The sequence below is a fragment of the Oncorhynchus clarkii genome, chromosome 8, assembly GCF_045791955.1.
Source record: "Oncorhynchus clarkii lewisi isolate Uvic-CL-2024 chromosome 8, UVic_Ocla_1.0, whole genome shotgun sequence".
NCBI lineage: Eukaryota > Metazoa > Chordata > Actinopteri > Salmoniformes > Salmonidae > Oncorhynchus > Oncorhynchus clarkii.
Window position 1 is genome coordinate 35,358,653 of NC_092154.1, and position 22,139 is coordinate 35,380,791.

The 22,139-nt window shown below is 42.0% G+C and overlaps 1 protein-coding gene across 1 annotated transcript; it reads right to left on the reverse strand.

The window, feature by feature from the left end:
- Nucleotides 1-15,854: 15,854 nt before the first annotated feature.
- On the reverse strand, nucleotides 15,855-20,971 carry LOC139415330 (alpha-1,6-mannosyl-glycoprotein 2-beta-N-acetylglucosaminyltransferase-like). The gene is made up of 3 exons (XM_071163392.1): nucleotides 20,775-20,971; nucleotides 18,217-18,529; nucleotides 15,855-17,850 (listed from the first exon to the last, which is right to left on the reverse strand). The coding sequence occupies exons 2-3, from the start codon at nucleotides 18,241-18,243 to the stop codon at nucleotides 16,471-16,473; spliced, it is 1,407 nt and encodes a 468-aa protein (XP_071019493.1). The 5' UTR covers nucleotides 18,244-18,529; nucleotides 20,775-20,971; the 3' UTR covers nucleotides 15,855-16,470.
- Between the last annotated feature and the right edge of the window lie 1,168 nt (nucleotides 20,972-22,139).

Genomic DNA, 22,139 nt, shown 5'->3' on the forward strand with positions numbered 1-22,139 from the left:
TATCCACAGTGTGATTTCAATTGTTTTCTGATTATTGTCAAATATATTACTTATAGTATTTTAAGTTATGTAACAACATTCCAACCTTGTATAACTCAATCTAGTACAAAACATATGACATGATTCCACTTTTTGTATTCGTTTGCATCACCTTCAATAAGGGACTTAATTTGAAGGTGAATCTCAAATTCCAATGATTTGGCTAATCATTATTGTGGCTCATTTCACACAGGTAAATGAACCTATCCGAACTGTCTGTCTGTCGATGGTGGTGGGAGAGCTGGCCTCAGTTTCATGCTAAGCATCACGCTAGCACTTACTCCTCCCTCAACGGTCCGTGCTGCATTTTGTTACCGGTATCCACACATCTCGTCAGTAGTAGTCAGTATAATTCTCGATTATCAGAAGGTATAACGGTAATTGTTTTTGGAAAGCTGAAAAAAAGTGTCGACTTTTCATGGTCTGATAAACATTTCGAAGTGACAATTTGTGTAGCAGATAAAAATATGTTTTTTTTTAAATGAAAAGATTAGGTCTCAATGTTTTGCCAAGGCTGCACCGCAGCATCTACTCACAGGTATTATCCCACTACTGGACAGCACGGGGGATTTGACCTGCTTCGTTTCCGACCTGGGCCGGTTCACCCCTCCTTAGACAACCTGGTGGTCCCGGGCTCCCCCAGGAACACCATATCGATACCGAACTTAGCGTGGACACCCGTTCGACATAGCGTGCTGCAGCCCAGAGCTCCTCAGCTCACTTGATTTACCAACCTCAGCCTCCCAGTGACTTGGATTACAGGCACATGCCACTGCACCCGGCGAGATATTCAGCTGCAGGTAAAGGTGATAGAGGTAGGAGTCTGTGACGTAATTACGAAGGACGGTTGTAGGCTAAAGGCCTTTGCATGGGAAAAACTAAGAAGTGCTGCTTCTATAAAGCTAGTGCGTACACTGTCATTGGATGTCCAGTTGGGCCCTTGGTAGGTTAAGGTTGATTTGAAGATATTGGTACATATGCAGAAACACACATGAAATGTGATGTCATGCAAAAACAGGTAAAAATATATAATCTGCCTAAATATATCATCAAAGGTGTATCATCAAAAGTTGTACACAACAAATAGGCAAAACACCAAATCAATAGATATGCATATCAAATGCCTTTAGTGATGGAGAATGTCATTTGCCTAGTTTGAGAGCTCTTGCCCAAAGCAATTATGCAGTCTAAAATATCCACAGTGTGATTTCAATTGTTTTCTGATTATTGTCAAATATATTACTTATAGTATTTTAAATTATGTAACAACATTCCAACCTTGTATAACTCAATCTAGTACAAACATATGACATGATTCCACTTTTTGTATTCGTTTGCATCACCTTCAGTAAGCGACTTAATTTGAAGGTGAATCTCAAATTCCAATGATTTGGCTAATCATTATTGTGGCTCATTTCACACAGGTAAATGAACCTATCCGAACTGTCTGTCTGTCGATGGTGATGGGAGAGCTGGCCTCAGTTTCATGCTAAGCATCGCGCTAGCACTTACTCCTCCCTCAACGGTCCGTGCTGCATTTTGTTACCGGTATCCACACATCTCGTCAGTAGTAGTCAGTATAATTCTCGATTATCAGAAGGTATAACGGTAATTGTTTTTGGAAAGCTGAAAAAAAGTGTCGACTTTTCATGGTCTGATAAACATTTCGAAGTGACAATTTGTGTAGCAGATAAAAATATGTTTTTTTTTAAATGAAAAGATTAGGTCTCAATGTTTTGCCAAGGCTGCACCGCAGCATCTACTCACAGGTATTATCCCACTACTGGACAGCACAGGGGATTTGACCTGCTTCGTTTCCGACCTGGGCCGGTTCACCCCTCCTTAGACAACCTGGTGGTCCCGGGCTCCCCCAGGAACACCATATCGATACCGAACTTAGCGTGGACACCCGTTCGACATAGCGTGCTGCAGCCCAGAGCTCCTCAGCTCACTTGATCCACCAACCTCAGCCTCTCAGTGACTTGGATTACAGGCACATGCCACCGCACCCGGCAAGATATTCAGCTGCAGGTAAAGGTGATAGAGGTAGGAGTCTGTGACGTAATTACGAAGGACGGTTGTAGGCTAAAGGCCTTTGCATGGGAAAAACTAAGAAGTGCTGCTTCTATAAAGCTAGTGCGTACACTGTCATTGGATGTCCAGTTGGGCCCTTGGTAGGTTAAGGTTGATTTGAAGATATTGGTACATATGCAGAAACACACATGAAATGTGATGTCATGCAAAAACAGGTAAAAATATATAATCTGCCTAAATATATCATCAAAGGTGTATCATCAAAAGTTGTACACAACAAATAGGCAAAACACCAAATCAATAGATATGCATATCAAATGCCTTTAGTGATGGAGAATGTCATTTGCCTAGTTTGAGAGCTCTTGCCCAAAGCAATTATGCAGTCTAAAATATCCACAGTGTGATTTCAATTGTTTTCTGATTATTGTCAAATATATTACTTATAGTATTTTAAATTATGTAACAACATTCCAACCTTGTATAACTCAATCTAGTACAAACATATGACATGATTCCACTTTTTGTATTCGTTTGCATCACCTTCAGTAAGCGACTTAATTTGAAGGTGAATCTCAAATTCCAATGATTTGGCTAATCATTATTGTGGCTCATTTCACACAGGTAAATGAACCTATCCGAACTGTCTGTCTGTCGATGGTGATGGGAGAGCTGGCCTCAGTTTCATGCTAAGCATCGCGCTAGCACTTACTCCTCCCTCAACGGTCCGTGCTGCATTTTGTTACCGGTATCCACACATCTCGTCAGTAGTAGTCAGTATAATTCTCGATTATCAGAAGGTATAACGGTAATTGTTTTTGGAAAGCTGAAAAAAAGTGTTGACTTTTCATGGTCTGATAAACATTTCGAAGTGACAATTTGTGTAGCAGATAAAAATATGTTTTTTTTTAAATGAAAAGATTAGGTCTCAATGTTTTGCCAAGGCTGCACCGCAGCATCTACTCACAGGTATTATCCCACTACTGGACAGCACAGGGGATTTGACCTGCTTCGTTTCCGACCTGGGCCGGTTCACCCCTCCTTAGACAACCTGGTGGTCCCGGGCTCCCCCAGGAACACCATATCGATACCGAACTTAGCGTGGACACCCGTTCGATATAGCGTGCTGCAGCCCAGAGCTCCTCAGCTCACTTGATCCACCAACCTCAGCCTCTCAGTGACTTGGATTACAGGCACATGCCACCGCACCCGGCAAGATATTCAGCTGCAGGTAAAGGTGATAGAGGTAGGAGTCTGTGACGTAATTACGAAGGACGGTTGTAGGCTAAAGGCCTTTGCATGGGAAAAACTAAGAAGTGCTGCTTCTATAAAGCTAGTGCGTACACTGTCATTGGATGTCCAGTTGGGCCCTTGGTAGGTTAAGGTTGATTTGAAGATATTGGTACATATGCAGAAACACACATGAAATGTGATGTCATGCAAAAACAGGTAAAAATATATAATCTGCCTAAATATATCATCAAAGGTGTATCATCAAAAGTTGTACACAACAAATAGGCAAAACACCAAATCAATAGATATGCATATCAAATGCCTTTAGTGATGGAGAATGTCATTTGCCTAGTTTGAGAGCTCTTGCCCAAAGCAATTATGCAGTCTAAAATATCCACAGTGTGATTTCAATTGTTTTCTGATTATTGTCAAATATATTACTTATAGTATTTTAAGTTATGTAACAACATTCCAACCTTGTATAACTCAATCTAGTACAAACATATGACATGATTCCACTTGTTGTATTCGTTTGCATCACCTTCAATAAGGGACTTAATTTGAAGGTGAATCTCAAATTCCAATGATTTGGCTAATCATTATTGTGGCTCATTTCACACAGGTAAATGAACCTATCCGAACTGTCTGTCTGTCGATGGTGATGGGAGAGCTGGCCTCAGTTTCATGCTAAGCATTGCGCTAGCACTTACTCCTCCCTCAACGGTCCGTGCTGCATTTTGTTACAGGTATCCACACATCTCGTCAGTAGTAGTCAGTATAATTCTCGATTATCAGAAGGTATAACGGTAATTGTTTTTGGAAAGCTGAAAAAAAGTGTTGACTTTTCATGGTCTGATAAACATTTCGAAGTGACAATTTGTGTAGCAGATAAAAATACGTTTTTTTTAAATGAAGAGATTAGGTCTCGATGTTTTGCCAAGGCTGCACCGCAGCATCTACTCACAGGTATTATCCCACTACTGGACAGCACGGGGGATTTGACCTGCTTCGTTTCCGACCTGGGCCGGTTCACCCCTCCTTAGACAACCTGGTGGTCCCGGGTTCCCCCAGGAACACCATATCGATACCGAACTTAGCGTGGACACCCGTTCGACATAGCGTGCTGCAGCCCAGAGCTCCTCAGCTCACTTGATCCACCAACCTCAGCCTCCCAGTGACTTGGATTACAGGCACATGCCACCGCACCCGGCAAGATATTCAGCTGCAGGTAAAGGTGATAGAGGTAGGAGTCTGTGACGTAATTACGAAGGACGGTTGTAGGCTAAAGGCCTTTGCATGGGAAAAACTAAGAAGTGCTGCTTCTATAAAGCTAGTGCGTACACTGTCATTGGATGTCCAGTTGGGCCCTTGGTAGGTTAAGGTTGATTTGAAGATATTGGTACATATGCAGAAACACACATGAAATGTGATGTCATGCAAAAACAGGTAAAAATATATAATCTGCCTAAATATATCATCAAAGGTGTATCATCAAAAGTTGTACACAACAAATAGGCAAAACACCAAATCAATAGATATGCATATCAAATGCCTTTAGTGATGGAGAATGTCATTTGCCTAGTTTGAGAGCTCTTGCCCAAAGCAATTATGCAGTCTAAAATATCCACAGTGTGATTTCAATTGTTTTCTGATTATTGTCAAATATATTACTTATAGTATTTTAAATTATGTAACAACATTCCAACCTTGTATAACTCAATCTAGTACAAACATATGACATGATTCCACTTTTTGTATTCGTTTGCATCACCTTCAATAAGGGACTTAATTTGAAGGTGAATCTCAAATTCCAATGATTTGGCTAATCATTATTGTGGCTCATTTCACACAGGTAAATGAACCTATCCGAACTGTCTGTCTGTCGATGGTGATGGGAGAGCTGGCCTCAGTTTCATGCTAAGCATTGCGCTAGCACTTACTCCTCCCTCAACGGTCCGTGCTGCATTTTGTTACAGGTATCCACACATCTCGTCAGTAGTAGTCAGTATAATTCTCGATTATCAGAAGGTATAACGGTAATTGTTTTTGGAAAGCTGAAAAAAAGTGTTGACTTTTCATGGTCTGATAAACATTTCGAAGTGACAATTTGTGTAGCAGATAAAAATACGTTTTTTTTTTTAAATGAAGAGATTAGGTCTCGATGTTTTGCCAAGGCTGCACCGCAGCATCTACTCACAGGTATTATCCCACTACTGGACAGCACGGGGGATTTGACCTGCTTCGTTTCCGACCTGGGCCGGTTCACCCCTCCTTAGACAACCTGGTGGTCCCGGGCTCCCCCAGGAACACCATATCGATACCAAACTCAGCGTAGACACCCGTTTGACATAGTGTGCTGCAGCCTAGAGCTCCTCAGCTCACTTGATCCACCAACCTCAGCCTCCCAGTGACTTGGATTACAGGCACATGCCTCCGCAACCCGACAAGATAATCAGCTGCAGGTAAAGGTGATAGAGGTAGGAGTCTGTGACGTAATTACGAAGGACGGTTGTAGGCTAAAGGCCTTTGCATGGGAAAAACTAAGAAGTGCTGCTTCTATAAAGCTAGTGCGTACACTGTCATTGGATGTCCAGTTGGGCCCTTGGCAAGTTTAGGTTGATTTGAAGATATTGGTACATATGCAGAAACACACATGAAATGTGATGTCATGCAAAAACAGGTAAAAATATATAATCTGCCTAAATATATCATCAAATGTGTATCATCAAAAGTTGTACACAACAAATAGGCAAAACACCAAATCAATAGATTTGATACGCATATCAAATGCCTTTAGTGATGGAGAATGTCATTTGCCTAGTTTGAGAGCTCTTGCCAAGAATGATCTTTGGTGTCTGGTAGTGCGGCTTGTTGCCTTGAACCCCTGAGAGCATACTGTTGCTGTGTACGTGTTAGACATTTGTGCAGAGCACTTGTGTGATCGTGCAGGAGCACAAATTGTAGGAAGTGTCAATGATGTGGCAGCAGCGTCTCTGAAAGCCGTCCAAGTCCCTGGAGAGACAAGAGACTTGATTCCACTCACTGATATGTTCTGTTGACATGTAGCCTATGTCACTTGACTTATTTCTGTCCTGTACACTACTTAAAGAAAAGTCAAATGTAGCCAGAATTAGAGGAAGGAAGGAATACCATGTCTGATTAACCAATCAAATTAATATGACCATAGTAGCCTTTCCTGCAGTCAAATGATGCAGTCATGGGTGGAATATTATTAATATTTGTCATTTCATAATTAATAAACATAACTTAAAAAAGACTGCAGAAAAACTGGTGTTTCTATTTCAAACGGTTGAGTCATATTTCAATATTCTGTGATGTATATAAAGTGTAATATTGGAATGCCAACTCATAATTGAATACATTTCAACTCTATATCTGACGTGGTACATGTGTCTTCTTTTTTTAAGCCCATAACCATGTGTGTGAGGTGTATACTTTGTTTTCAAAGTAGATGTGTTTAAGACTACCAAGAAACACTTTGTGTGACCCTGATTTAGGTCACTGCAGTAAAAGGTTGTTAAGGCAAAGTCACTACAAATGAACTATATACTCTTAGCACATAGCACTTAGTACATAGCTCACTGAGCTGTTGTGAAATAATGGGCAGTGGTGTAAAGTACTGAAATAAAATACTTTAAAGCACTAATTACATCGTTTTGGGGGGTATCTGTACTTTATTTACTATTTGTATTTTTTACAACTTTTACTTTTACTTCACTTACATTCCTAAAGAAAATAATGAACTTTTTACTCGATACGTTTTCCCTGACACCAAAAAGTTCTCGGTACATTTTGAATGCTTAGCAGGACAGGAAAAAATGGTCCAAATGGGTGTCACTGAGTAGGCCGATACCCCATGTCATCGGTGCACAATCCATCGGTAAGGCTGAGTGCAATATGGATTTCCGATACGCACAATAGGCTGAATAGTGAGGTGATTTCCCACAGTCAAAGTCCTGCAATAAGTGCGAAGTCATTAATATTTCTGTAAACCTTTGAGAATTGTGTTCTGTGGGGGTCACAGAGTGTTTGGCAGCAGGTAGCCTAGTGGTAGAGTGTTGGACTAGTAACTGAATGGTTGCAAGATCACATACCCAAGCTGACAAAGTAAAAAATCTGTTGTTCTGCCCCTCAACAAGGCAGTTAACCAACCCACTGTTCCTCAGCTGTCAATGAAAATAAGAATTTGTTCTTAACTGACTTCCCTAGTTAAATAAATGTCATTCCTATACTGTCCTTTTGCTCGTTTGATGACTCTGCAGAGGTCATAGTGGGACTTCATGTACTTGTCGCTGTCCTCAGCCGTCTTCTCAGGGTTGTCTGTGTGGGAGTGACTAAGAACATCATTGGGGGGCCCCCTGGAGGTCAGGGCCCCTGGGCACATGCCCTGCGTGCCCGGTCAGTAATCTGGTGATGATTACAACAAGGTTTAGATAGTTGGTGTTACGGATACAGGTATCCTGTGTGTGTGTGTGTGTGTATGTATCCTGTGTTCTTTTCTCTCCTTCTCCCCTCACAGGTGAAAATCATCACTCCCCAATCAGTCACCAATCAATCATCAATCAGAAGACACACCTTCTCCTATTTCCTACCCAATCACAGTTCCTTTCCCTTGGTTTAAAAACCCTGTCAGCTGTTTGCTCTAGATTGCAATCTCTCTGTAAATGCCATATGTCTGTAGATTTATATGTTTCACTCTCTCCTACTAAGTCTCTATCTCGCTTTATGTATTGAGATCTCTTTGTTTGAGCACCTCCATATCACTTTGTCCCCACCTGTGAGTATTATTTTTGTTATGGTGGGAAAAGGGGGAACCAAGACAAGTCGCCCATGGGCATACACTACCCGTAGGTAAACTTTGTTAACACTCGTTAGAACTGGGTGGACAACCCACTGTATTTTTGGGTAGTTAGTTAGTTGTTGTTGAAATAGGCTAGCCTAGCTTAGGGGTGTTTTTGAATACTTATTATTTCTTTCCTTGGGTCCAACTTTTTTCTTTGAGTTTAATGGAGTGCAATAATACAGCAATACATGGAGCCAAACAGTTTTTTTTTTAATTGCATAAATTCTTATGATTTGTTCTTTTCAGAGAATCAAATGCCATCTGATGACATCACTGTGAGAAACAAAGACATGTTACACTTATCTTATTAGTTTTAAAAAATTGCTATATTTGTATTAATTGATTACTATTGTTACTCATGGTATGGTCTAATTCAAAAGGCACTCGCTCATCTGAGCTATCTTTGTTGCAGGTGCATGGTAGATGAGAAAAAAGATCAAACCCGCACACTGCTCTTGCTAGTATTTCTGCTCTTTATTAAGCTCTATGTATCGGCCTCAAGGCCATAGTATGAGTTTTGAGGAACGCAAAACATTTTTTTTAATCCCTTTTCGATCTTGTCTCATGGCTGCAACTCCCCAACGGGCTCGGGAAGTGAAGGTCAAGTCATTCACCCCCCCCCCCCCCCCCCCCGACCAAACCTAACCCAGACGACACTAGGTCAATTGTGAGCTGCGATGCAGTGCCTTAGACCGCTGCGCCACTCGGGAGGCCCCTGATACATGAAGCTTATTAAAGTGCAGTGATACTGGCAAAAGCAGTGTGCCGGTATCTTTTTTTTCTCATGTATGCAATAAACCATTCCACTCCACCAACCAGAGTCAGTGCATCAATATTAAATTATTTAGTCATATGAAACATGCTTTGACCCAGTTGTGATCAACCAATGAGACTAATGTCCAATTAAATTACTTTTCAATAACAATTTTGACACTTATAGAGTCAAAATGCTGACAGTATCATTTATGCCTCTGTTGACCACTCCAATATAAATCCCCTTCAGAGTGTTGATGTAAGTGAAGCTACTATACTGTACATATTAAGATATGACTCTCCCTCCTATAAGCTGTTTAAAGCCTTTACTTTATTGTGACAGTGTGTGTATGTTTGTAGGCCTATGGTGAGGATGCAGTGACCTATGACTCAGTTATGCCCTCTTCTGACAGAGGGAGAGGCCATACAAGCCACTGTATTAAGTTCTGTTGGCCCTTTGAGAGGACATGCTGGGCTTTTCAATGGTACCACATGTGTGGGGGTGATCTTGAGAACTTTATCTTCCTGGTTCTAAACAATGACTGAAGTAAAAATTAGCATATTTTTGGGAAAGTGTATATAGTTATCAATCAGAATTTTCTAGTAAGTGAATATCTCAGGAAGAGTGAGTTGTCATGACTGTATTTTTTCACTCAATAAAATAACTAAATAGTACCTTATCAAGAAATGTCCTCTGTAGTGGACACCCTGATGCTGCATGTTTTTCAGCTACTATACCCATGAACTGTAATCTTATTTTTGAGGACAATTTTTCACTTACAATAAAATAACAATTGTTTCATTTTTTCTTATTAACAAGTTTTCTTTCAATGGATTGTACATTATTTGGAGAAAAAAAACTAATTCTAAACCTTTTTTTTTCTGCTCTAAGGAAAGCACCTTTCATAAAAGTCGCTTTGAACACAAACAAATGTAGAGTTTTGGCAGTTCATTATTGATGATCTTCCACAGCTTCAGATGTCTTTAGACAGTTCAGAAATGCAATCAGTAAGAGCAAGCGCTTGAGTGGAGAGAGCATCGATGATACAGACGGGCAGGAAGAAACGTCAGATCAGCTAGTAGACAGGCCAGCATCCCTTCATCAGGCACGCCGTCTCCTCCTCCTCCGTAGGTAAGCTTGATCATCCACTGTCAAAGTGTAGCACTCACCTGGGTGATGCTTCAGCGACTGTAAAAGCATCAGGACAACACTCATTCACCCGCTAATCTCAGTAGTCCTACCTAGATAAAAATATTGTGTGTGTACTGGCCAGCTACTCAATTTGGTTAATGGAGCAGATGTTTTCATGCTATTGAGTTTTTTTTATTTTATTGAGATAGGATAGTTTGCACGTCAGTAGGGCATGCTAAAATGAATAAGGTTGAACACTTGTGTTAGGCTTATTTTAGTATCACAATAACAGCTTCTCAGACAAACATTTTTTTTTGCTTCGCTGATAAACTCATGGCAAATGTTTTCCTTTATTACTTATGTTTAATATTATATGGGCTAAAGTGACTTCATAAAATTGAAAAAAGTATTGTAGGCCTATTGCCTATTGGCGTTTCATTCAGTAATTCACTCTCTTCGTCAGTAGGAGGCAGATCATTCTCAAATGTGCTATACAGTACATTTGGAAAGTAAGAGCCCTTGACTTTTTCCACATTTTGTTACATTACAGCCTTTCTCTAAAATGCATTCAATTGTTTTTTCCCCCTCATGAATCTACGCACAATACCCCATATTTATTACAAATAAAAACTGAAATATCACATTTACATAAGTATTCAGACCATTTAATAAGTACTATGTTGAAGCACCTTTGGCAGCGATTACAGCCTCAAGTCTTCTTGGGTATGATGCTATAGACTTGACACAGCTGTATTTGGGGAGTTTCTCCCATTCTTTTCTGCAGATCCACTCCTGCAATGTCTTGGCTGTGTTCTTAGGGTTGTTGTCCTGTTGGAAGGTGACCCTTCACCCCAGTCTGAGGTCCTGAGCACTCTGGAGCAGGGTTTCACCAAGAATCTCTGCACTTTGCTCCGTTCATCTTTCCCTCGACCCTGATTAGTCTCCCCAATCCCTGCCGCTGAAAAACATCCCCACAGCATGATGCTGGCATTCTGGACAAAGAGTTCAATATTGGTTTCATCAGACCAGAGAATGTAGTTTCTGAGATTCCTTCAGGTGCGTTTTGGAAAACTAAGCGAGCTGTCATGTGCTTTTTACTAAGGAGTGGCTTCCGCCCGATCACTCTACACTCAACCATAAAGTCCTGATTGGTGGAGTGCTGCAGAGATGTTTGTCCTTCTGGAAGGTTCTCCCATCTCTACAGAGGAACTCTGGAGCGTTGTCAGAGTGACTCGGGTTCTTGGTCACGTCCCTGACCAAGGCCCTTCTCCCCTGATTGCCGAGTTTGGCTGGGCGGCCAGCTCTAGGAAGAGTCTTGGTGGTTCCAAACTTCTTCCATTTAAGAATGATGGAGGCCACTGTGTTCTTGGGGAACTTCAATGCTGCAGAAATGTTTTTGGTACGGTTCCCCAGATCTGTGCCTCGACATAATCCTGTCTCGGAGCTCAACGGACAATTCCTTTGAACTCATGGCTTGTATTTTGCACTGAAATGCACTGTCAACTGTGGGACCTTATATAGACAGGTGTGTGCCTTTCCAAATAATGTACAATCCATTGAATTTACCACAGGTGGACTCCAATCATGTTGTAGAAACATCTCAAGGATGATCAATGGAAACGAGTCTCATAGCAAAGGGTCTGAATACTTCAAAGTATTTTTTTATTGATATTCTATTTTTCACCCCTTTTTCTCATCAATTTCGTAGTTACAGTCTTGTCTCATCACTGCAACTCCCCTACAGTCGAGAGGAGAGGCGAAGGTTGAGAACCATGCGTCCCCCAAAACACGACCCTGCCAAGCCGCACTGTTTCTTGAAACACTGCTCGATTAACCTGGAAGCCAGCCGCACCAATGTGTCGGCGGAAACACCGTCCAACTGACGACCTAAGTCAGCTTGCAGGCGCTCGGCCCACCACAAGGAGTCGCTAGAGCACAATGAAATAAGGAAATCTCGGCCGGCCAAACCCCTAACCCGGACAACGCTAGGTCAATTGTGCGCCGCCTCATGTGTACCCCGGTCACGGCCGGCTGTGACATAGCCTGGGATCGAACTTGAGGCTGTAGCGTTGCCTCAGTGCAGTATCATAACCGGCCGTGATTGCGCCGTCCTATGGGACTCCCACAATTGGCCCAGCATCGTCTGGGTTTGGCCAGTGTTGGCCATCATAGTAAATAAGAATTTGTTCTTAACGGACTTGCCTAGTTAAATTAAGGTTAAATAAAAAATATTAAAATGTTCAATAGACTACTGTGACACTCGGGGGGCCCTTCAATGTTTTATATGTAATACATTTGCTAAGATTTCTAAAAACCTGTTTTCACTTTGTCATTATGGGGTATTGTGTGTAGATTGAGGATTTATTTATTTAATCAATTTTAGAATAAGGCTGTGGCGTAACAAAATGTGGAAAAGGACAAGGGGTTTGAATAATTTCTGAATGCACTGTAGGATACTGGTAGCCAAATTAAGCACAATATTTATTCTGAAATGAATTTTAAATTGAGTTTCAATGTCTTGCCCAGGCTGCACTGCAGCGTGTACTCACAGGCACTATACTGGACGGCATGGGAGCATTAACCTGCTTTGTTTCCGTCCTGGGCACCCCTCCCCAGGCTGCACTGCAGCATCTACTCACAGGTATTATCCCACTACTGGACAGCACGGCTGCTAGAATGAAAACCTGCTCCAGAGCGCTCAGGACCTCGGAGTGGGGCGAAGGTTCCCCTTCCAACAGGACGACGACCCGAAGCACACAGCCAAGATAATGCAGGTGTGGCTAAGGGACAAGTCTCTCAATGTCCTTGAGTGGCCCAGCTAGAGCCAAGACTTGAACCCGATTGAACATCTCTGGAGAGACCTGAAAATAGCTGTGCAGCGATGCTCCCCATCCAACCTGACAGAGCTTGAGAGAATCTTCAGAGAAGAATGGGAGAAACTCTAAAAATACAGCTGTGCCAAGCCAATAGCATCATACCCAAACATACTGTAATCGCTGCCAAAGGTGCTTCAACATAGTACTTACTAAATGGTCTAAATAGTTATGTAACTATGATATCAGTTTATATTTTTAATACATTTGCAAAAATGTCTAAAAACCTGTTGTTGCTTTGTCATTATGGGGTATTGTGTACAGATGAGGGGGGGGAACTATTTAATCCATTTTAAAATAAGGCTGTAACATAACAAAATGTGGAAAAAGTCAAGGGATCTGAATACTTTCAGAATGCACTGTATGTCCCCCATACTCAACTGGCGGACCTCAGACCGGATCCAGAACGGGGTCCAGTAAGACCCCTGGTTCCATTTAAACACACATAAGACATGGAAGAATGCATAGAACTGCAGGAAATTAGCTTTAAAACAGCTAAACAAATTTCTTCCCAATGCAAAATGTGTAGAATTGCGGGAAATTAGCTTTAAAACGGCAACATTTTCTCTCTGATAACAAGATGGGTGTGAACAGTTTGGGGTTGCGAGGGGGGGGCTTGGTTACTACGCCGATAAATGACATTATCCATCCGGACCATTGCCACCTAGGACATTTGTGTTACCAGACCTTCTCAAATTGTACTTGAGTACCCCTGGTCTGTCATGGAAAGAACTATGTTTTATATACTCAATGTATTTTCTTAGACTAGTAGATTTACACCTATGGAGATAAGGAACTGAGTTGGCCTGATATCTGCAGTTATCCTAGATAGATTTTTGTATACACTGCTCAGTCGGGCAGGCCTGGATTTTAACCATTGCTTTAGGGGGTTGGGAAAGAAAATCAATGCAGCCTCAGAGAAGCCACCAAGTTAGCTTGGCCACGAGGAAACTGTCAATAAAGAGTTGTATCCTAAGAACCTCACATGTAAATGTACTCTGCTACTGCACCAGCAATTTATAATTAATTTCAATGCTGTGAATGTTGTCTGGGAGTCCATGAATTTAAATAATCACTTCTTGAAAAATATACAGTGCCTTGCGAAAGTATTCGGCCCCCTTGAACTTTGAGACCTTATGCCACATTTCAGGCTTCAAACATAAAGATATAAAACTGTATTTTTTGTGAAGAATCAACAACAAGTGGGACACAATCATGAAGTGGAACAACATTTATTGGATATAACTTTTTTAACAAATCAAAAACTGAAAAATTGGGCGTGCAAAATTATTCAGCCCCTTTACTTTCAGTGCAGCAAACTCTCTCCAGAAGTTCAGTGAGGATCTCTGAATGATCCAATGTTGACCTAAATGACTAATGATGATAAATACAATCCACCTGTGTGTAATCAAGTCTCTGTATAAATGCACCTGCACTGTGATAGTCTCAGAGGTCCGTTAAAAGCGCAGAGAGCATCATGAAGAACAAGGAACACACCAGGCAGGTCCGAGATACTGTTGTGAAGAAGTTTAAAGCCGGATTTGGATACAAAAAGATTTCCCAAGCTTTAAACATCCCAAGGAGCACTGTGCAAGCGATAATATTGAAATGGAAGGAGTATCAGACCACTGCAAATCTACCAAGACCTGGCCGTCCCTCTAAACTTTCAGCTCATACAAGGAGAAGACTGATCAGAGATGCAGCCAAGAGGCCCATGATCACTCTGGATGAACTGCAGAGATCTACAGCTGAGGTGGGAGACTCTGTCCATAGGACAACAATCAGTCGTATATTGCACAAATCTGGCCTTTATGGAAGAGTGGCAAGAAGAAAGCCATTTCTTAAAGATATCCATAAAAAGTGTCGTTTAAAGTTTGCCACAAGCCACCTGGGAGACACACCAAACATGTGGAAGAAGGGGCTCTGGTCAGATGAAACCAAAATTGAACTTTTTGGCAACAATGCAAAACGTTATGTTTGGCGTAAAAGCAACACAGCTCATCACCCTGAACACACCATGCCCACTGTCAAACATGGTGGTGGCAGCATCATGGTTTGGGCCTGCTTTTCTTCAGCAGGGACAGGGAAGATGTTTAAAATTGATGGGAAGATGGATGGAGCCAAATACAGGACCATTCTGGAAGAAAACCTGATGGAGTCTGCAAAAGACCTGAGACTGGGACGGAGATTTGTCTTCCAACAAGACAATGATCCAAAACATAAAGCAAAATCTACAATGGAATGGTTCAAAAATAAACATATCCAGGTGTTAGAATGGCCAAGTCAAAGTCCAGACCTGAATCCAATCGAGAATCTGTGGAAAGAACTGAAAACTGCTGTTCACAAATGCTCTCCATCCAACCTCACTGAGCTCGAGCTGTTTTGCAAGGAGGAATGGGAAAAAATTGTCAGTCTCTCGATGTGCAAAACTGATAGAGACATACCCCAAGCGACTTACAGCTGTAATCGCAGCAAAAGGTGGCGCTACAAAGTATTAACTTAAGGGGGCTGAATAATTTTGCACGCCCAATTTTTCAGTTTTTGATTTGTTAAAAAAGTTTGAAATATCCAATAAATGTCGTTCCACTTCATGATTGTGTCCCACTTGTTGTTGATTCTTCACAAAAAAATACAGTTTTATATCTTTATGTTTGAAGCCTGAAATATGGCAAAAGGTCGCAAAGTTCAAGGGGGCCGAATACTTTCGCAAGGCACTGTATATTCTCCTCATGAGCATAATTAAGATTGAAGCAGAGAGCAGGGAAATGGTCATGGTCATGGTCATCTAATGGCCTTCCTTTGACTAAAGGTGCATCCTTGAGTGACATCAGGTTAAGTGGCAAATTGAGAGGTTTAGTACCTTGGTACTTAGATTTTTAAGCACTGCGATGTCATTGTTAACTTAATGGTGTGATATTAATCTGATCAACATTCCTATTGGCACCTCTCTTAATACTCTGGTAGGAAGGACATTCTGTTAAATCTATTGAGAATAGAAGTTAAATGGAAGCTCATGTAAATGGGACAAGGTGTCTCTGAGGACCTGCTTTGATCTCAGCAAATCTATACCATATAAATAACTTTAAAATTAATTATGCATGCAGACTGGGATAGCAGTCCACTAATTCACTAGATTTGACTATCCCCACTGGCTCTCATTTTGGTCACAATTTACTCCCTTTACACAGATGCTCCACATATCCAGTTTAATTTTAGCTAAAAAAAAACAATGGCATTCTTGCTATTAAAAGCTATTATGAATGCAAATAATGAAACACTTGAACAATTATGTATGGGAAAAAAGGCACCACAGTCATTTTATCAGATTACATACTGTAGAACATTTCAGAGGGTATACTGTATACTCTAAATCAATGCCTTGGATAGAGAATTCCAAACCCAACATACTTTTTTATTTGGAACAGTCCGATAAAACAGGCAATATGAAGAAATAGTCCATAAAGATAATTTTTAAAAGGCTTTCTTTTTCTTAAAGTCAGGATGCAAAAAAAGAGAAGAGTAACAATATAATAATGATAATAAGGTCACTGTAATCGAAGGTAGCTCTTGCAGAGTTCATGGTCCCTAATGTCCCCCCAGCCCCCGTTCTTCACATGGGGCGCCACCCCCCCTGCCCCGTGAGCTGGCAGTCTCTTAGTGATCAGCAAGTTCTTGGGGAACAGCTGATTGCTGCTACTCTGAAGGATGTTCTCTATCTTGGACTTTTGGCTGGACGGCATGCACACAGACTTCTTGTGGTGCATTCCGCAGTCCCCGGCGTGGAAGACACGGGGCGCCTCGCTCACCATGACCTTCCAGTAGGAGGGCAAACAGGTCACGGTCAGGTGCTGCAAGGACCAATCCCAGTTGTAGTCGTCGTAGGTGCAGAAGGAATCAGTGCATTGGAGGAGCTTCTGGTAGGTCTCCCTGCTCAGAGCCATGCCCATGTTGTGCTCGGTGGACTTCCAGGCTTTCACCTCCACCTTGTTGGATTTGCTAGCGTAGCTGATGTGGCCATAGCTCCCCAGAGACAGGATGTCACAGTCTGGGCAATTCTCCCTCTTCAGGATCGACATCAGCTTGAGGAGGTGGAGGAAGTCCGGGGAGAGGAAGTGGTCCTCCTCTATAAGTAGCACCAAGCCCCGGTGGTCCTTCAGCGCCCGGACCCTGTCCCACACAAAGTGCAGCTTCCACCACCAGTGGTGCTTGGTCTGGGAGAACTTGGCCTCACGGTAGTGGCCGAATGAGTCAGGGTACTCTGCGTTGATGCAACCCAGCTTTAAGGCGTCCATTCTGGGAATGTCTCTGGGACAGTCCCTGGGGTCGTGGCCCGGGAACTCCTGGGGGTACAGCTGGATGCTGAAGGGGAAGAAGATCTGGAGGACCTGGCAGAAATCAACCGAGGCCACCACTTGGTTGAGCTCGGGGGACCAGAAGTCATGGCTGAAGATGAGCAGGATGCTCTCCACGCCCCGGGCCTTCCTCAGACTCTCCACCAGCAGCCTCAGGTAGTCAGGTCTGTTGTGTACCTGTACCACCACCACCAGATCATCCTTCTTCCTCACTGCTCTGAACCTCTCCTCGTGCCTCACCGTTTGGTCAAAGTTGAGCTGGAACACGATGGCACGGTAGACGAGGGTAGTGTTGTCCACATCCGGTTTGACCGTTTTCTCCTTCTCCAGTTGTTTTTCAGAGTGATTCTCCAGCTGTGTATCGTTGGCAGGTGCTACAGGTGCGATTGGTGGTACAATGGGTATCCGACTGACTGCAGGTGTGGCCTGTGGCTGTGGATGCACCTGACTACTGCTGCTTCTCCTCGCCCCATCAGCCTCTTTGGGGACCAGCACTCCACTGCTCTTCTTCTGCTTCCCACTGGTCCAGAAGGCTAAGCCACACACCACCACCACCAGCGTCAGTATCACCACCTGGACATAAGATACAAATCAAATCATGTCCCATGCCCGGTTTTGGACTCTATCCTTCCCTCTTTTGGCGTTATTTTACTATTGTTGCCAATTGCATTGTTGTTTCTATTTTCTTTTTTGAAGATCAACTTAATCTAAGTAACAAAGTTCATATGAGCGTACATGAGTTAATATCTTATTCAATTGATCCAGTAGGTCCTGTTTCTTCAGCTGAACTAAATACGTCACCATAAGATTGTCTATGACTCTTTTATTGTCTATGACTGTTTTTTTCAAATAATGTGTTTTGTTTGTGCCATTTTAAACATGCCCAGTACAGAAACATGCAGCACATACACATGACTTGGGACTCGTTGTGTATTGTACCTTCCTCTTGTAGATTCGGAATCTCATGATAGGCTGTCACCCCTTGGGCAGGGCGAGGAATTGATTGTTGAGAAACACAGGTTTGCAATTTCAAATGGTACTGCTGTGTTTGGCGGCCAGGCAGGGAGGCAGGCGGGCTTGGAAAACAACGGCTTCAAATTGTGTTCGTTGCTAACGCCTGTTGCTGGTTGCTAGAGCTAACTTTTGGAATTTAAACATGGGTTTTTGTCAAATATCAGTGATGCCAGGGGAGAGTTCCATAAGGCATGTTGGTCGCTAAGAGGCTGCAGGGTAAGGGTGTGCATGGAACCCACTGGAAGACAAAGAGAAAATAATTAAAGTAATTGTAGTATTTATTATTGTGTGTACTAAACCAGCTTCCTTTACTAAATGCAACCCACATACATCATGTCAATAATAAAACACAGCTGTTTTATTGGAGTACATAGATCTTTTCAGGTGAACAAAACCATTTGTTTTATGACAAAGGATTAGACAACCATCTGCAAAACGCATCACAGACAACACACTGACAAAAAATATTCCACAAAAGCATTCAGAAAGTATTCAGACTCATTGACCTTTTCCATATTTTGTTAAGTTACAGCCTTATTCTAAAATTCATTTAAAAAAAATCTCATTCTACACACAATACAACATAATGACAAAAAAAAAAAAAAATTATATATCACATTTACATAAGTATTCAGACCCTTTAATCAGTACTTTTTTGAAGAACCGTTGACAGCGATTACAGCCTCGTGTCTTCTTGGGTATGACGCTACAAGCTTGGCACACCTGTATTTGGGGAGTTTCTCACATTCTTCTCTGCAGATCCTCTCATGCTCTGGCAGGTTGGATAGGGAGCGTTGCTGCACAGCAATTTTCAGGTCTCTCCAGAGATGTTCAATCAGGTTCTGGTCCAGGCTCTGGCTTGGCCACTCAAGGACATTCAGAGACCTATCCCAAAGCCACTCCTGCATTGTCTTGGGTGTGTGCTTAAGGTTGTTGTCCTGTTGGAAGGTAAAACCTTAACACCCAGTCTGTGGTCCCGAGCGCTCTGGAGCAGGTATTCATCAAGGATCTCTCTGTTCTTTGCTCCGTTTATCTTTCCCTCATACTGACTAGTCTCCCAGACCCTGCCACTGAAAAACATCCCCACAGCATGATGCTGCCACCATTATACTTCACCGTGAGGATGGCGCCTGGTTTCCTCCAGACGTGACACTTGGCATTCAGAGAATATTTTTTCTCATGGTCGGATAGTCCTTTAGGTGCCTTTTGGTTAACTCCAAGCGAGCGGTTATGTGCAGCCTCCTTTTACTGAGGAGTGGCTTCCGTCTGGCCACTCTACCATTAAGGCCTGATTGGCCAGAGAGCTGCAGAGATGGTTGTCTTTGTGGAAGGTTCTCCCATCTCCACAGAGCTATATTAGAGTGAACATCGGGTTCTTGGTTACCTCCCTGACCAAGGCCCTTATGGGGTTTTTGTTTTTTATACATTTGCAAAAATGTCTAAACTGTTTTCCCTTTGTCATTATGGGGTATTGTGTGCAGATTGAGGAAAAACATTCTAAAATTGATTCAAATAAGGCTGTAATGTAACAAAATTTGGAAAAAAGTCCAGGGTCTGAATACTTCCCGGATGCACTGTATATCTCAATCTGTAGGATAAATGATTGTCGTTTAGGGATAATACTTTATCTTCAAAAAGTATCTGCCAGTCATCATGATTTAGCTATAAATCTTAATTTAGACATAGTAGCCTTCCACTATCATCCCGAGCTCCACTTCAACATTCTATGATTAGTTCTCTATTCTCATTATCGTTTCTTTCTGGGTTGCCCTCGCTGATTTGTACTGCCCAGAGGTACTGTCACAATCAATACACAAATCAAGAGCGTTTGCACTGGATCACAGACTACCTTGCCTAAAACAGATCAACGATATTCGTTTTTTTTACGGTGTACATTACACGCTTGTCAGGCTGACGTTCACTAGTAAGTCAGCATGACAGGCGTGTAATGTACACCGTTAAAAAAAAAACATATCATTTCTCAGTCAACAGTCAACAAGCTGTAGAGCTAAGCTAACCACCACCTATCGTTTCAAAACTAGAACCGTATGTTGGTAAATGTTAATGTAAAAAAAAAAAAAAATCTGTCGTTTAACACCTCCTTCCCATGGCATCCGTTGCGGGATATATGGGTTACCTAACCAAATCTAGTTCATGCAAATTATGCTATCTTCCTTCGTCTTGGTAGCCAAGAACTGGCGCGCAGGGACATTTACGTCAAACCACCAACCCCATTTCGCTCGAAACTTATGCGGTGTAGGTCTGCATCATACACAACTACCAGAAAGCTATATTTGGTAGCTTAAACATTGTTTACCAAGTGTTACGGTAGCTAGGTGGCAATATAAATGAGGCTCGTAAAAGCTAACTGGTGCGAGCGTATCATATTTACAAACAAGCACTCCAGTTGCGTCTCAATTCATGACCAAAACAGACTGTCGCAACAAGCTTCAATCGTGGAAAAACTGCGTTTTTATATTTACCTAAAATGGTAGTCGTATTATGCAGCGTTCTCAGACGGAATTAACAGTGCGATGACATGAGATATTCATTCTCCTCCATCACTTCTCTCCTCCTGCTTCCAATTTCTGATCAAAATTACCACATTAACCGGCTAGCTAGCATACGCTGGCACAAAATACCAAACCACTGCCTACATCTGGCTCCCACAATGCATTACTCCGGAGGTGGGGCTCACGAGACATAAAAATGATATTATTGGCTGTGCTACAATGTTGCATTGAATTGACAGCATCGGGTGGAACTGAACCATTGAACTGTAAGATGATAAACAATGTAACGACATGGAGATCTCTGTAAATACAATATTGCATGTATGTAGTTGGTATGCTATTTCTTAAGAATTTGTCATTTGTTTGAACAATAGATAAACAAAGTAATATTTAAATCAAATCGTAATTGGTCGCATGCGCCAAATACAACAGGTGTAGACTTACCGTGAAGTGCTTGTTAACAAGTCCTTAACCAACAATGCAGTTCAAGAAAGAGCTAATTAATATTTACCAAATAAACTAAAGTAAAAAATAACAAAAAGTAACAGATTAAAATGACTAACTAGGGATACCGGTACCGAGTCAATGTGCGGGGGTACAGGTTAGTCGAGGTAATTTGTACATGTAGGTAGGAGTAAAGTAGCTATGCATAGATAATAAACAGCGAGTAGCAGCAGTGTAAAAACAAATGGAGAGGGGGCAATGTAAATAGGCCCGGTGGCCGTTTGATTAATTGTTCAGCAGTCTTATGGCTTGGAAGTAGAAGCTGCTAATGAGCATTTTGGTCCTAGACTTGGCGCTCCGGTACCGCTTGCCATGCGGTAGCAGAGAGAACAGTCTATGACTTGGGTGACTGAAGTCTTTGAAAATTTGTTGGGCTTGCCTCTGACACCGCTGAGTATTAACAGTTGAAGCCGGAAGTTTACATACACCTTAGGCAAATACATTTAAAATCAGCTTTTCACAATTCCAGACATTTAATCCTAGTAAAAATGTCCTGTCTTAGGTTAGTTAGGATCACCGCTTTATTTTAAGAATGTGAAATGTCAGAATAATAGTAGAGATTTATTTCAGCTTTTATTTCTTTCATCACATGCCCATAGGGTCAGAAGTTTACATACACTCAATTAGTATTTGGTTCCATTGCCTTTAAATTGTTTAACTTGGGTCAAACATTTCAGGTAGCCTTCCACAAGCTTCTTACAAAGAGTTGGGTGAATTTTGGCCCATTCCTCCTGACAGAGCTGGTGTAACTGAGTCAGGTTTGTAGGCCTCCTTGCTCGCACATGCGTTTTCAGTTCCTCCCACAAATATTCTATAGGATTGAGGTCAGGG